Genomic DNA, 17,153 nt, shown 5'->3' on the forward strand with positions numbered 1-17,153 from the left:
TGTGTATATTATTGTCTACACAGGAGGGCAGAGTGAGTGCCAAGAGAATGTGTATTGGCTGTCACAATATATTGTGTATCGTGGTTTTCACAAAAATATAATGTGGCTGTGATACAAGTACATGTCGTCTGTGATGAGAGTGTCTAATAGTTGTCATGAGAATGTACAGAGTCTGTAAGCAATGTACCCTTCGCATTTATTTCTATGTTGTTCTCGCCCTTTTATTTTTCCTTTTCACTCCGCCCTCTCAGGCTTTGCTAAAGACAGACCTACCATCCTCTCGGACAAAACATTTCTGGCCTCACCTGCCAGGTGTTACAATGTGGTCATTGCAGTTGTGTCTGTGTCCAACAGTCGTACCTGTAGGTCGGTTCCCCGACTCTCCTCACAAACTTCAAGATGGGAGCCGGGTGGAGCCGGGCCCTGGAGCCTGTCGTAAGCCTGCCACCATCATCGTTATCGTCTTTATCGATTCCCTGGGTGGTCGTTCCTCGCTGTGCAGCCCATTACCAGGGAGGACAACCCAAACAGTCCAAGTTTTCACCCTAACAGTCCCCCGCCTCGTCCTCAGAAAAGCTAAAGCTCTCACCCCTCCCACTGCGAGGTTCTTAACTCGATGATTAGGCCTCGTTACTGCTGCATTCAGCATCATCTCCCCGTTAATAGCAAAGGGGCTTTCTCAAAGTTCTCCTCCACAGCTGGCACCTCACTGAGGTAGTCAAGGGACTCTCTCAAGAGCGGGATGTTAATACAGCACCATGGCACTCAAGCTGTATTAACGGAATGCTGTTAAAATTCCTTAAAGGTAATCAAAGTGTAGCAGGATGCTGGCGTCTGTAGAACTGGATGTCATCGATCACGTGACACTGCCTGTAGAAAATTGAAAGACAAGGCGGCCTGTCATCTGACGGCGGCTCTTTGCTGTGAATAGCCTTCATCTCTCAGATGCATTACCAAGACCTGGACTAACACAAGACTAAGGCTGCTTTCAATCAGGTACAAAGACCTGGACCTTCACAAAGCCAGGCTGTTAAATTACTCCCTTTTATCCCTCCGCCATGTCTGGGAAAGACTGCAAGTGTGTGCCTTGGCACGGGCTTACCGTGCTTCTAACTGACTTCCAGTCACCTGCTTATACAACTCACCTGGTCGCCTTTGGATGGAGTTTAGTTTGTGTCCTCTTGAAAACGCTCTGATCTACCCGCCACCCTACTTTCTACATCTCTGATGTACCCGTCACCCTACCTCCTACATCTCTGATCTACCCGTCACAGCCTGCTTTATAAATGCTCATTTGAAGGCCAGAAACATCAGAGCTTCACTTTGTGATGACAGGAAATTCATGGCCATTCCGCGTGTAAGAAAATGAAATTTAACAAATTCAACGACTCACAATTTCGCAATAAATACAGCCACCAACCATTTTCTGCTATAAACTCGTTTGGCCGTGCACTCACTTTATAAATGCTCATTTGATGGCAAGCGTGACTGTCGATAAGGTCAGTTTCAGGGTATGCGACAGCGACAACACAAAGGCATTAATAATGTATCCCAGTCTGACGAGTGGTTCTGGAGACTACAAAGGCAACAGAGGAAAGGGAGGCAAGTAAAGAAACATTGATTTGAGCTCGTGAATACCCCATCAGCCTCATGTTGCACCAAACCTGCTCTCGGTGTCGTGCTCATGTTGTCGTCTGTAGACACGTGTACAGCTTCGGGTTTCATGCCAAAGCAGGATTTACTGTTTTCCTAAAGTGTTAAAGACAAGAAAGAAACATATCTGTTGTCCTGTTGAGCACATGTTAGTAACCTTATCACCTCTCGTCTTCGTGTGCGGCAACAGCCTGCAGGTGGACGATGAGAGCAGAAAATAAGGATGACATCTAACAGGCCTGGAAACCTGGCAAAATAACACTAAACCCAGTCACTGGGCCTGCAGACCCACCAGTCCTACAGCAAGAGGTCAAACAGTTGACCTACCCTCGACAACGCCCCAGCTGGTTGGGTGGAAAGAGCACGTGACCTCACGACTCTGTGCCAGAGAACCATCGAACACAAGTTATGGCCCAAACCGAGGCAGTAGTCACAGTTCCAAAGAAAGGAAACCAAAAATTGTGAAACTACACAGCCAGAGCTTGCTGACAGTCATCCAGAATCTCAGGACCGCCACTGAGGAGCAGCTGGCACAAGAGGCTGCGGGTCTTCAACATTTCTCTGGAGAAGATCTTGCGGAGACCCTCCGTAACCCTCCGCACGGTTGCCTGTCACACGGCTATCTTGTGTTTTTCTACTGGCATCGAGCACGTAGACGAAGGTTGCTCTATTTTAAGCAAAGTGTTTTTTACCAGCTACAGTTGTTTTTTATTTGCTCACTTTCCGAAAATTCATGTAAAAGATAATGTAGGACACTTGTAGGTCTGACCTGTACACTCAGGTACACAGCAATGTCGACGATCAGTTCTCATCGTATGAGCTGACACTGTGACACTGTGACACTGTGACACTGCAACGCTACGTGTATCAATGACCAACATCAAACCGGAAGTGGTCTACCCTCGGTTGGGATGAAGGTTACACGAATGAATACTTTTCCAAAATTGTTTACACAGACTGCAGGCAGTCGACGAGAAGCATACATAGCCACCCCGTGCTGTACCCGTCTGTGTTCTGTCAGAACCTTTGTAGTTTCTGCCCCACCCTGCTTGAAGCCCTCAGCCTGGCACATTAGCACCACCTGGCCACTTTCCTCCTTTGTAAGCTCCTTTGACCTCTCCCGTGGGACTGGCAGGTCTGCAGGTTCGCTGTCTCTAGTCTGGTTGTGTTGGAGGATGCTGGTTGGAAGCTGTACTCGTCCTTGTAGTCTCAGTCCATCAGCTGAGTTCACCTTGCTTTCTGTCACCAGGTGGCCATTGCTGTCCTCCATGTCTGAGGTCTGTGCTGACTGTCTAAAACAGGTAGCTAAACAGCAACTGATCATCAGCAGCACCTTCATCCCATTTGTTTCTGTTGACTGTATAGGGTGCTGAGGATGGGAGGTGACAAGGACAGTTGTAACTTGATCTTGACCCTCAGCACCAGCCGGCGCCACTTGCCTGTTGCTTTATTAACGAGAGGCTGGGAAGGAAACAACCCTCGGCGACAGTCCACAGAGTCGGTGAAGGGGAAGCGAATTAAATTTTCTGGTATTCTGTAGCATTTTCTTTCAGGAAATTAGAAAGTATTTCTGGGTGAGTGTCGATCGATATCGATCAATACATCGAAACAAACGGCGGGTGTAGTGGCTGGCAGTTGTACATCTCCATTGTGTACACATCGCTTGTCTGTAGTGAGAGTCGAGTCACTGGCCTCTGATTGGTGTAGCCACAGCGACTGGCGACAATGGTATGTTGGTGACTGTTGTGATTGTGTGAAATAGGATGTTGGTGACTGCTGTGATTGTGTGAAATAGGATGTTGATCACTGCTGTGATTGTGTGAAATAGTATCTTGATCACTGCTGTGATTGTGTGAAATAGTATGTTGGTCACTGCTGTGATTGTGTGAAATAGTATGTTGGTCACTGCTGTGATTGTGTGAAATAGTATGTTGGTCACTGCTGTGATTGTGTGAAATAGTATCTTGATCACTGTTGTGATTGTGTGAAATAGGATGTTGGTGACTGCTGTGATTGTGTGAAATAGGATGTTGGTCACTGATGTTGGTTTGTGTGAAGTTGTATGTTGGTCACTGCTGTGATTGTGTGAAATAGGATGTTGGTCATTGTTGTGACAGGTTGTGACGATCTCGTAAGAAGTGGGTGTTGCGCACGTGCGTGAGTAAAGTTGCCTGCACGTGGCAAAGATTTCTTCCTCCTCCTGGACTTTATCTTCACCAGGTGTAGTTTCCTGATGTTGCCATGTTTGTCTGTTTGTCTCCTCCTTGTGTGGCCATGTTTGTTGTCTTGTCCACATTGTGTTCATGTCCTTAGCTCTGCTTCCTGTTTGCATGTTAATGGCGATGGTTTGACTGCCCAGCACTAGTGGCTATGATGACAGATACCAGCTATGAGGTCAGCTCGTGGCTATGAGGTCAGCTAGTAGCTATGAGGTCAGCTAGTAGCTATACCAGCCCTTCCTCAGGCGACTACAGGACTGTGGCATAGCCATGTGGAGACAGTCCTCCTATGTTGGTTTTTTGTTTCCACTGCTTTCTCTTGGCGACGAAGCCGACAGAGCGTGCACACGTGAGTCCCGTTGCCAAGAGGATAGTTACTGACGTCACTAGGCGTCAGTCGTTGCCAAGGAAAGACTGAATGTGAAAAAGTCAGACTAAACACAAGTGAATGTCTTTGTGCTAAAAAATACTTGGTTGCCGTATGTTGGCATCTGGAGACTTCTTTGCCTCCCTTTGCTTCCTGTCCTCTGTTGTCACGAGCAGTAGTGACCGCTGAGTGTGTGAAGACAGAGTTTGTAGATTTCTTTAACCTCGTGTAGGCACCCTAGTCAGTAACAACCAACACACGAGTTTACCTGTGATAGCCAATACACAACTTTACCTGTGATAGCCAACACACGAGTTTACCTGTGATAGCCAATACATAAGTTTACCTGTGATAGCCAACACACAAGTTTACCTGTGATAGCCAATACATAAGTTTACCTGTGATAGCCAATACATAAGTTTACCTGTGATAGCCAACACATAAGTTTACCTGTGATAGCCAATACATAAGTTTACCTGTGATAACCAACACACGAGTTTACCTGTGAAGCCTCTTCCCCGTTTGATGACTTTGGTCAGGAAACCATCGGCCCTTGAGTGTAGCAGACAACTGTTCTCAGACCAACTAGAAGATCGCCATCTTGACCACTTTGTTTGTCATCACCGCTGTCTATCAGGCTGTTGACATGTCTCAGACAGTTGTCATGACTACAGTGTGTCAACAACCACGTGCTGCTGACTGCAGTATGATCACTAGTAGGAGGTGCTTACTTGTGAGTCAGTCAGGTTGTTAGTCAACAGTGACGTGTCTGTGCTGACGTTTGTTTACCGTTATAAAGACCGTTAGTCACTTGGCACACCGGCTGATGTTGCCGTCATTCCGCGAAACTGAATTGTCACCACAAAAAGCAGCGAGAAGATGTAGAGCGCAGATGAACATGGACAGAGGGAGATGGAGGCTTGTTTCTCATTTCCGTCTGCTGGGCCGCCGAGGATTGCAAGTCTTTTATTTTAATCAGCAAGATGGAGAAGGAGCCATCTGTCACCAAACAGCGGGACTTGGCAGGGCAGTGTGTACCTTTGCTTGTCTTCCTGCATGTGTGTTTGTGAGAGAGAGAAAGGGAGAGATCAGGCCAGTACAGCGCATGCGCGTGTGAGTGCTATTTGACTGCAGCAGTCTGTGAGTCTGTGAATGCTGTGTCCCTTGTGCTTGCTGGCACGTGTGTGTGTGTGTGAGGGCAGTGTGCACAAGAATGTCAGGGATAACCAGCTGCAATTTCCTGTCTTTTCCTCAAATTCTGTTGTCCTGATTCAGGGGCGATCACTCACAGCTGTGACGTCACATCCTCTCCCAGCTTTGCTGCATTCGGTGAGCACTTTCAGAATTTCAAAGTGGGTGTGGAATTTAAAAATAAAATTATCAATTTCTTGCACTTATTGACTTGGATGAGGCTGTACAAAAGGTATGATACCCCTTTAATGGCTTGACTGCACCCGGCAGCAAATGCAATCAGCGCCTGTTCGCAGCTGCTCAGTGCATGTCAAAGGTCAACATTGGAAAATACAAATCTTCAGCCACAGTTTGATAGCAAACGTCAGCCATGGTTTGATAAGATGTGCAAACAAATGAAAGAAGTACAATAGTCACCGGATTTTACAAAGGAAGGAGAATAGCAGTAAACAAATTAAGATACCTAACAAAAAAATAATAAATAACTACAGAGCTTTTATTGAAATAAAGAAACACCACCACAAAAGTAATATTACTATTTTAAAGCTTTTCAGCTGTGTAATAACAACATATAAATGATGTAAACATGTAATACTGTACGTCTGTGTGTATATAATTGAAGGCCTGTGTAAATTGTACATTTTCACCACTTGTGATGTGGATGACAGTTTAATCAGTGAAGTTCTTCCTTGGTTGGCTTAAACAATTCGCAAACATCAAATATTTTTAGCTCTGATTCCAGAGTAGACAGAACTTCCTCCATGTATCTCTTTCTCTTCCCTCCCCTTACATACATACATGCACACAACCATACACACAGACATGCATGTGCATATTCATACATTACGCACACATGCATTCTAACTATAAACACACACACACACACCATTACATACATGCTCATGTGCACTCATGTATGTACACACATATATATTTTACCTGATATTTCACACACACACACACACATATATATCATGTGATATTTCACACACACACAATGGGACAGGTCCTGTCTCGTCTCTTGACGACTGTTGATGTTTACACGAGGATGTCCCCAGCCCAGCTTGAGATGAGAAACAACAACAGGCCACAAGCCAGTCAACAGCATACCCAGGGTGTGACTGTGACCACGACATGACACAGTACGAAGGTGGTAATTAACTTAATTACCCTGATGGTGATGCCAGATTACTAACCTGGTTAATGAGATTAATTAGTGTTTGTGGTCATGTGATCAGTACTTTGTGTGAAGTCTCCCCAGGCTGTGGCAGCTTGCAATATTTCTCGTCTTTCACTCTGCTTTTGTCTCTTTACCTTTATTTTTTACTGTTTTCGCTACGATATCAACAGTAGAAACTATTTGAATAACTGTAAGTGACACACTCTAAGCTGCATGAAGAGAGATATTTCTGTCACAACTGTGGGTACAAACTGATTCTTGGTCAGTAGCATCAGTAACATGAGATTTGTTTATTTTTAAGATGTGTTCAAAGTGTGAGCTGATGTCTGTTTATAGAAGTACATCTCGACTTGTGTCGCCACTTGTCCGACGATATCGACATCAGCAGCTTCCACCACCACTGCCACACAACCTCGGTGTTGATATTCGCACTTTGACACCACAGCCTCGTCCACTTGCCTCTCAGGCCAAACACTTTCACATCAGCAGCCTGTCATGTTTCTGACACAATCAGAGCTTCAACAAATCACATCACCATTGTCAGCTTCATTGCCTTGACATGACACACTGTCAGCACGTGACTGACCACACTAGTCATGGCAGTGTTGTACAACGTGTCACACAACATCTGCAGCTTCCTACAATTTGTGTCGGTGACAACAACCACACAGCTTGTGTGACATCACTCTACCAGCAGTTTTATCAACAGCTACTAGTTTTCTCGCTTGAACCCTTCAAATCCCGATCCAAAGAAAGTATTTGACATTCTCCATCACCTAACACTGACCAGTGAGTGGACCGTCAGCAAGTACAAGGCGGGCAAGTGGTCAGAGCCCTCGACACGTCACTGTCGGTCAGTTGAAGGCAAACAGAGCCTCAGGCACGTGACCCCTGGGGTAGGCACCAGGTGATTCAGGAAATTATCTTGAGTCTGAGTACCACCATGTCACAGTTCCGGTTAGTGTCATGTCACATATGTGGTTGTCATCACAGACTAACCAAAGTTTCAAAAGGACGACTTCTGACAGTCGACCTCCTGAGGCCAACAATTGCCACACAACAACTGGTCCTCTACTAGGCTACCACAGTAGTCCACACAGTGACTAGTATTTCTGTCATAATACTGTAGTCCATAGAGTTACTAGTATTTCTGTCATAATACTGTAGTCTATAGAGTTACTAGTATTTCTGTCATAATACTGTAGTCTATAGAGTTACTAGTATTTCTGTCATAATACTGTAGTCCATAAAGTTATTAGCATTTCTCTCATAATACTGTAGACCATAAAGTTATTCGTATTTCTGTCATAATACTGTAGCCAACAAGATAAGCATTGGCAATGTAAACATCATGTAAACAATGTAAACATCATGCAGTCGTATCTCAATAATGTAACAAACATGATTCACGATCGTCAAATGTTGTGGTAAACACGATGAACGTTGTCTACAAACATTGTACCATCGCATCTATGAACATTGGTCTCCACATGATTGTGACATGACGATGAAGGTGTGACAAGGTATTTATATTGTCACCAACATGTATGTGACATGACGATGAAGGTGTGACGAGGTATTTATATTGTCACCAACATGTATGTGACATGACGATGAAGGTGTGACGAGGCTGGTCGAATGACCAACATGATGACGAATGGTGTAACTGTCGGTCTGATGGTCTCAGGGCAATGCTGTAGAGGGCGAGCTGTCGCTATGGCAACATGGCATGCAAGGTGGTGGCAGATGAAGCTGCAGAAATGCCTGGACTGCTGACAATCGTGACGTACTCTTGTAGTGCCTGTGTACAGTCAACAAACGTAACACGTAACACGTAACGCTACCTGACACCTGCAGATAGCGAAGATAAACATTATTTGTTGATACCTGCATTGCTCCTGTCTCACTATCCTACTGAGTGTTTGTCAGTGTCTCTGTCTTTCTGTCTCCACGTGTCTCATGCTACTGTCTTCCTATGAGTAAGTGTGCGTGCCTCTGTGTGTGTGTGTGTGCACGCGTATCTTTGTACATAATGTTGTGTATTCGTTTGTTTGTGTGCGTGTGTGTGTGTGTGTGTGTGTACAAAGTCGTGTGTGTGTGTGCAAGTTATGTGCATGTGTGTGAGCGCCTGTACATAGTGTTCTATATTTAGCTTCGTGCAATTCATATCAGTGCACGGTCTATGTGCACGCACGCAGGCACGCACACACAACCACGCGTACCCGATGGGTACACACACTGTACAGAGGCATTATGGGTACACACACTGTACAGAGGTATTATGGGTATACTCACGCTGTACAGAAGCGCATACTGTTGATTTGTCTGCACGCAGCCCGCCCGCTCCTGTCGCAGGTCGTGCACGCAGCCCATGACGTCCACACAGCGCCGCTCCTCAAACTGTCGCATGCAGACGTCCAGCGCTAGCAGCGTCCCCGTGCGGCCAGTGCCCGTGCTGTCAGGGACAGATAACCCCGACTGTAAGCAGCAGACAACCACCCGCCTGAGTGCGGGTCTCAGGTGTGAATGAGATACAGGTGTACATATGTGTCTGTGAGGTGAACAGTCTTACGTGACAGTCCACAGTGACGTCATACAGTCAGTGCTGTCACAGACACACGTGATGTAATAAGTGCAAAGTAATGCAAGCTTCAGACCCTGTCTCAGACCTGGCTCTCTACAGGGCGAACACCGCCATCACTGCATGGTGACGTCACTACTGTATAGAGTCCAACCACTGACCAGCAAGACACTATCCAGGGTGGACCAGACAGTGCATGTCACACACCGTGGGGTCAACAAGACACTACCTGCAGTGGACCAGACAGTGCATGTCACACACCATGGGGTCAACAAGACACTACCTGCAGTGGACCAGGAGGGGCTCAGTGACGTCCTGGTAGGCTGGGCGGATGTCCAGCACGAAGCGCACGAGCGAGATGGGCTCCACTCGCCCTGAGGCCGGCCAGCAAGTCAGCCAGAAGTGATGCAAGCTCCGCCTTTCGCCAGTCTGCAACAGAATCTGTGTGGTTGGCTGGCTGTCTATGTGTCTATGTTTTGCTGCGAACAGTCGGCTTCACACATCATCGTCATCATGTACATAGCAGCCAATAGAACTAGTGGGTTATCTCCCCTCAAGCATCTCCTTACGGGTTTTATTTTCGTGCGTGCTTTGCTTTTGTTTGTATTTACACTTTTGTTGTTCTTTGTATTCTTATCATAAGCATAGACTTCTTCATCATAATCATCGTGCTCGTCGTCGCCTTGGCGTAACTACACGTCACTCACTTTCTTTGACTGTAGCTCCAGCCATGATGTAATGTACTCCTGGTGCACGTCACGTCGTGTCATGGTGACGCAGAACTCGCCGAATGTCACCGACGATTCAGGACCAACGGATTCAGGGACGTATGGCGCGAACTTCACCTGCACACCACACGAGACTGACATGGAGCCGTGAGCACCTGCCGTCCTTTGATCTATTATTAACACCTTACCCCCCGCATTGCACACCTGGCGACAGGATAAGTCTTTATAAGGGTGGGCACACACACACAGAGCTTGTGATGGCAGGCAGCCACCCCGACACAAGACCAGACTTTGGAACAAGTGCCGATAGCAACTGTGACGCACTTACAGAAATCCTAGCGCCATTGACAGCAAGACACAACTGTTTCTAAACATCCTAACCCACTCTGAGTACCCTAGTAGATGATTGCCATCCTAACCTACGTTAGTATCCTAGTGGATGATTGCCATCCTAGCCTACGTTAGTACCCTAGTAGTGATTGCCATCCTAGCCCACGCTGAGTACCCTAGTGGTGATTGCCATCCTAACCTACGTTAGTACCCTAGTGGTGATTGCCATCCTAACCTACGTTAGTACCCTAGTGGTGATTGCCATCCTAACCTACGTTAGTATCCTAGTGGATGATTGCCATCCTAGCCTACGTTAGTACCCTAGTGGATGATTGCCATCCTAGCCCACGGTTACTTCGTAAATCTACATCGTGATGTCACTGCTGGATAGCAAAAGACTACTTGGTGATCAGCAAGACCTGCAGTGGACATGGGTGAGGGGTTGACAGTGGGTCTAAGGAAGGGGAGAGTTTAGCATCAGCACGTCACATCCTCCAAGACAGGCTTTTCCCCAGAGTCTCAAACACTCACGTGACCGTCTTCCACAATGTTAACGAGCATGGCGATAGCTGGACATCGCTGCTCCCACACCATCCGCCACAAGTCCTCTAGTGTGCCCTCTAGCGGCGCCTGTGTGGCGATGTAACGCTTCTTCTGGTGGCCATAGCCCTGGACACACAAACACACATATAGACAAACACACACATAGACAAACACCACACACACAGAGACAAACACCACACGTATAGACAAACACCACACACACAGAGACAAACACCACACGTATAGACAAACACCACACACACAGAGACAAACACCACACACAAACACCACACACACACACCACACACAAACACCACACACACATAGACAAACACCACACGTATAGACAAACACACATAGACAAACACACACAGACAAACACCACACACATAGACAAACACACACATAGACAAACACACACAGACAAACACCACATACACAGACAGGTACACATTGTGCACACATACAAAATACAAGTAATCACACATCCACATATGAGCCACTACAATACACATACACACATGTACCAGCACACACCTGAGAATATGGACACACACGCGAGCACACACACACATATCATATTCTCATCATGAGCATTTCACTTTCACTTTTGATGGTGAATCATTTCATGCGCCATGATGAACATCAAGAATTCAATGGCAACTGACAGGGCGTGACAAATTCTATCACAAACATATGTCACATAGTGACCAGCTGCACTATAAGCCCCCTTGTCAACATAAACCACTATCACCAGCTGCACCAGCTGCACTATAAGCCACCTTATCAACATAAACCACTATCACCAGCTGCACTATAAGCCACCTTATCAACATAAACCACTATCACCAGCTGCACTATAAGCCACCTTATCAACATAAACCATCATCACCAGCTGCACTATAAGCCACCTTATCAACATAAACCACTATCACCAGCTGCACTGTAAGCCACCTTATCAACATAAACCAAGCAAAGAAACGTCACCCAGACCCACAAGCGTGTTGGTGAACCACTCACAGTCACGAAGTTGGCGTTGATGTAGCTACTGACAGCGTCTCCTGGTCTTTTGCTCAGCTCCACTCGTGTCTCGGGTACTGGTGACACAGGCATGACACACAACTTGTTTACATGCGTGTTTACTGCTCGAGCGTCAGAGGGACGAGGTATCAGACATAAACTTCAAATATGTGAGTGATACTTCTGTGACATAGTCATGCTGCAGTTACACAGTTACACCTTTATTACAGGTTACACTTCCGCTACACTGGTGTCACATTCATACTGTAGCGCTGTATTCTACAGTCCCACTTGTGACACAGAAAGTCACACGTGACACACAGACACACTTCTGTCACACATCCACACCCTCAAACGTCCTGCCAGTCTTGACCAACTGACCGACAGGCTAACCCTGGTCAGCTACTGACTACAGCAAGATGGCCGCTAGGAACTCACTGGGAAGGACATTAGCAAATCTATTTTTATCCTCAGCACCAGGTGGCACCACAGACAAGCGGGGCGTTTTGTTGGGTATCAGCTGAAACACACGTAACATAGCATTACCTGTAACATGTCATTACACGCAGCACCACATTACACTCACGTGACGTCCCACGTTATGTGACGTTAGTGTCTCGCTTCCCTTCCCCTCGTCACGTGACCACACTCTCGCGCCCGTTTTCCTCCTGCTCTCCCACCCTCTCTCTCTCTCTCATTTAGGTGGTGGAATTATGATTGATTTAGTTTACTGGCGGCAGGACGAACCGCATGCGTGTCCACGTGACAGCAACGTAGTGTTTAAAACAGGCTGACTGTCGTTTGGTGTTACCTCCGTGTGTCACGTGATGAGCTTCCCACTGATTGTGGTCAGCAGTTTGTATGTCATGGTGTTAGACATAAGCACATCATACAGCTTGTGGTGGTGAGTAGCTCCACTGCACTACAGTACACCACACTGCACTACACTACACTATACTACACTACATCATACAGCTAGTGGTGGTGAGTAGCTCCACTACACTACAGTACACTACACCACACCACACTACACTACACTGCACTATACTACACTGTACTACACCACACTACACCACACTATACTACACTACACTATACCACACCACACTATACTACACTGCACTACACAACACCATACCACACTGCACCACACTGCACTATACTATACTACACTACACCACACTATACCACACCACACTATACTACACTACACTATACCACACCACACCACACCACACCACACTACACTGCACTACACAACACCACACCACACTGCACCACACTGCACTATACTACACTACACTACACCACACTATACTACACTACACCACACTATACCACACCACACTATACTACACTACACTATACCACACCACACCACACTACACTGCACTACACAACACCACACTGCACCATACTATACTATACTACACCACACTATACTACACTACACCACACTATACTACACCACACTACACTACACCACACTCTACCATCAACTGTCTGCTTGCTACACCAGCTCTGTGTACGCTTCGTGCTGCTGGCCTCTGGTGATGGCCTGAAGTGTTGTAGAAATCAACTTTATTATTGCTGTCCTCAGCACTGCATACTGTGAGTAACAGCTGAGTGCATACTACTGTATAAGCTAGCCTGTAACACCCTGCTTCAGCTACAAGCACTCGCAACACTAGTGGCGATCACTTACCACAAACTCCTCAAAGATTTTGGTAAGATCCAGACTGAAGTTGATAAGTTCTGTGGCACCCAGGACATGACTAGGCTTAGCCTGCACACAGGATAGGGGAGAACATGTAACACACAGTCATGTAACAGAGGTGTAACAGTCATGTAACAGTCATGTAACAGACGTGTAACGCGTGGTGACGTCCAATAGATTATCGCTGTGTAATATGTTGTATGCGATGGTGTACAACCCTTGAGGGCAGCCCTCGGCCCACACCACGCCGACCGGTCTGAAGACGGTGATGACAGACAGACAGACAGACAGACAGACAGACAGACTCACTGACCCGGTCTGAAGACGGTGATGACAGACAGACAGACAGACAGGCAGGCAGGCAAACAGACAGACAGACAGACTCACTGACCTGGTCTGGGGTCACATCCAGGGCGGGGTTGAAGAGGCCGCTGCTGGGTCGCGACTTGCTGACGGCGGCCAGGGCGATGGAGTCGACACTGGACACGGAGTAACTGCGACTGACCACCATCCGCCGCAGGTCTCGCCTGTAGCGCCGCCGGAGGACAACCTGCAACAACATCGCAGTCAGCACAACGACCTGCAGCTCTAAGTCAACAACATCAACACCAACAATGCGTGCAGCCATCTTACGGCCAACAGCCCAGACTAAAGTGAACTACAAGGGTCGTGATGTCACCTGCATGACGATCAGCGTGACGCAGCAAGCACCGCCCACAGCAGCGATGACAACAGCGATGGTGACGCCAGGTTCGTTGATCAGCTCGTCCGCGTTATCGTCGTTCTTCTCTTTCATCGGGTCTGTGTTGTCTGCGGAGGTGGCGGGCGTGGCCAGGGCGGGGTCAGGGACGGGCAGTTGCTGCAGCTGCACGTCAACCAGCTGTTGGGCAAAACCAGGCATGAAACTGTGACATGGCGTGACGTTCGTGAGGAGTTCCCCATGAGTAAGATCTGACATTTTATTTCAGTACGTGACAGTAAACACACTACATGTACCTGTAGTCACTTCCTCTAGCTATACCCTCCATGTCGCCACCCTCGCCACTCCTCCAGCATTTGCATGGCCTGACGGACAGTGACGATGACAACTTGCGACTGTCACCCAGACTATCCAACTAACCACACTGACACACACACACACACACATACACTCACACACATACACTCCCTGACACACACACACATACACACACTCACACACTCACACACACACACTCACACACACACACTCACATACACACACACATACACACACACGCTACCAAACTAACCCACGCTGAGTGCAAAGGAAAGAAGACACGGAGGTCACGTGCATGGTAGGATCTGAGGACTGGAGGAGGAGGCCTGACATCTGACTCTATGGCCATGTCTGATGTCGACATCTACCTCTGTGGCCTGTCACAGGTCTCCTGTGTATTACGACAGACACGTGGGTGACAGGGAGCCTGGGGACGACAGACACGTGGGTGACGGAGCCTGGGGACAACATTTGTCAGCAATACCATGTCCCCCCATATACACACCCCGTCTTTCCAGGTTAGCTAGTGTCAAATGACCTTTACCTTGTTCTTGAAGAAGGACGTGTCCCGGACCTGGAAGCCCTGCTTCATGACCTGCGCACAGACGACAGTGAGATAACTGTCATAGCGCTCACTCTTGTTGACGAGGTACAGACGCACCACAATGGCGGCTGCTTCCTGCTGCAGGCCGCTTATCTCCTCTTGCTGCTGGCTGCTTGTCTCCCCCTGCTGCCGCGCGCACTTAACGCCCTCCTGGTCCATCAGGCGGATCTGAAACACGTGACGCCATGTTGATAACTCAAGGGAGGATAATCCGACTTATTTCCTAGCGCTTACTGACAGTGATTTCATTGGTCAGGGTTGTGATGTTGAGGCCGTGAGCTGTGCATCAGACTTGGTAAAGCTCTTAGATAGTATTATGGAGCCATTGACATGACAGCAACAGACGTCATCAAGCTCTGACTGTGACAGTGTTTATAACCCCCGTGACATGACAGCAGCAGTCGTCATCAAGCTCTGACTGTGACAGTCTTTATAAAGCCCGTGACATGACAGCAACAGACGTCATCAAGCTCTGACTGTGACAGTCTTTATAACCCCCGTGACATGACAGCAACAGTCGTCATCAAGCTCTTACTGTGACAGTCTTTATAAAGCCCGTGACATGACAGCAACAGACGTCATCAAGCTCTGACTGTGACAGTATATATAAAGCCCGTGACATGACACTCGTGATAAAGGTCTTTAAATAGTTGTCATGATAAAGCCTTGACCCTTGACATGGCAGTCGTGATATGAAAGTCTCCCTGCCCAAAGCTGTTCACTGATTTTATTCTTCGTTTAGTCGGTTGTTTATACTTTTATAGTTCATGTCTTATTTGTTTGTCTTCCTGTCCCTCGTATGCCGTCCATGTTTCTTGTTCTTCAGCGTTAAGAGCTTAGGAGTGTGAGTGTGCGCTTGACAAATTTTCAATTTGTTGTTGTTGTTATCATTATTATTATTATTATTCGTCTTAGAATATGTTCAACATGTTTTTTCTTTTGAAATCTAAGCCTGCAACTTGCAGGAAGTGGTTGACTACAGTTGAACGTGCAGTACAGACACATCACAATGCCATGTCCCCGACTGTTGCCAGACAGAGGAGGACTTTTTTCTCCTTGCCTCTCACCTGATCCGTGGACACATGCGACTGCTGTCCGTCCTGCCGCAGAATTTCCACCAGTTCCAGGTAGAAAGCTGGCCGACTGTGACAGAACTCCGTCCACGTCATCTGCAGCTGGACTTGAACCACCATCAGTAGCCCGGGAGTGGGTGATGAAGGAGGGGGGCTCCACATAGTCTGGCCGTCCACTGCTGGTGTGGTCCTGGAGGCTGTGTCAAGTGCTTCAGTGGTGACAGGTGGTGACCTCTCCCTAGAGGTCAACTGGTCTTTGGTGTCTGGTGCATGTGATGTCCCTCCAGAAGTCACGTGTCGGTTGTTGCCAGTAATGCCAGTACCAGAACTGTTGTCAACGTTGTAGTTTGTGATGGTGAAGACAGGAGCAGCGGTCCGACTGCTGTGAGAGGCTCTCATGCTAGAGTCAGCGACTCCCCAGTCGAGCATGCGATTGTCGTCGCTGCTGGTGTGCTGACGGAGGTGCCTGCTGGTGTTGTGGTGTGTGGATCAAGAATGTCAGAATGGGAGTGAACCGTGACATCCGTCCCGTCCCCTGATTGAGTCCCCGATAGGGCTGCGTCCCCCTCTTTTGGCGTTGCCATGCTGATGTCATCAGGGTTGGTGTCCAGCAAAGCCTCGTTACCAGACCCGCTGCCCGCCATTTCTGTGGGGACCGAAACAAGCGGGGAGGTAGTGCTTGGTGCAGGACCGGATGGCGAGAGATGTGAAAAGTCGGGGTTGTACTTCCCGGATACGTCTACAGCCCTCCAAGTCGGAGATGGCCACCAAGTAGAACCCTGAACGGTTTCCAAGCGGCCTGTGGGGAGGCTTTCTGACTGACCAACAGCTGACTGCTTTGGCATGTCCCCTTTGGTGGTGCTTAATGGAACCTGTTAATAGTCACACAGGTTAACGAAGGCGGAGCTGTTCTTGGTCGATCCTATGAA

At 47.6% G+C, this 17,153-nt stretch overlaps 1 protein-coding gene across 1 annotated transcript; it reads right to left on the reverse strand.

The window, feature by feature from the left end:
* Positions 1-6,083: 6,083 nt before the first annotated feature.
* Positions 6,084-17,122, reverse strand: LOC112554478 (receptor-type tyrosine-protein phosphatase alpha-like). The gene is made up of 12 exons (XM_025222259.1): positions 16,219-17,122; positions 15,092-15,319; positions 14,209-14,409; positions 13,921-14,079; positions 13,518-13,598; positions 12,251-12,332; positions 11,813-11,889; positions 10,781-10,918; positions 9,899-10,036; positions 9,475-9,620; positions 8,906-9,065; positions 6,084-8,411 (listed from the first exon to the last, which is right to left on the reverse strand). The coding sequence occupies exons 1-12, from the start codon at positions 16,651-16,653 to the stop codon at positions 8,325-8,327; spliced, it is 1,932 nt and encodes a 643-aa protein (XP_025078044.1). The 5' UTR covers positions 16,654-17,122; the 3' UTR covers positions 6,084-8,324.
* Between the last annotated feature and the right edge of the window lie 31 nt (positions 17,123-17,153).

Source organism: Pomacea canaliculata, linkage group LG13 (genome assembly GCF_003073045.1).
Source record: "Pomacea canaliculata isolate SZHN2017 linkage group LG13, ASM307304v1, whole genome shotgun sequence".
Taxonomy (NCBI): Eukaryota; Metazoa; Mollusca; class Gastropoda; order Architaenioglossa; family Ampullariidae; genus Pomacea; species Pomacea canaliculata.

What these genes read in the sequence shown, in the direction of transcription:
- LOC112554478 (XM_025222259.1), bottom strand. Translation starts at nt 16,653, where the DNA reads ATGCTCGACTGGGGAGTCGCTGACTCTAGCATGAGAGCCTCTCACAGC. An exon ending in CGCATGTGTCCACGGATCAG is followed by an intron (nt 15,320 to 16,218) that starts GTGAGAGGCAAG and finishes CACGTGTTTCAG; the next exon opens with ATCCGCCTGATGGACCAGGA. An exon ending in ACATTGTGGAAGACGGTCAC is followed by an intron (nt 10,037 to 10,780) that starts GTGAGTGTTTGA and finishes TGTGGTGTGCAG; the next exon opens with GTGAAGTTCGCGCCATACGT.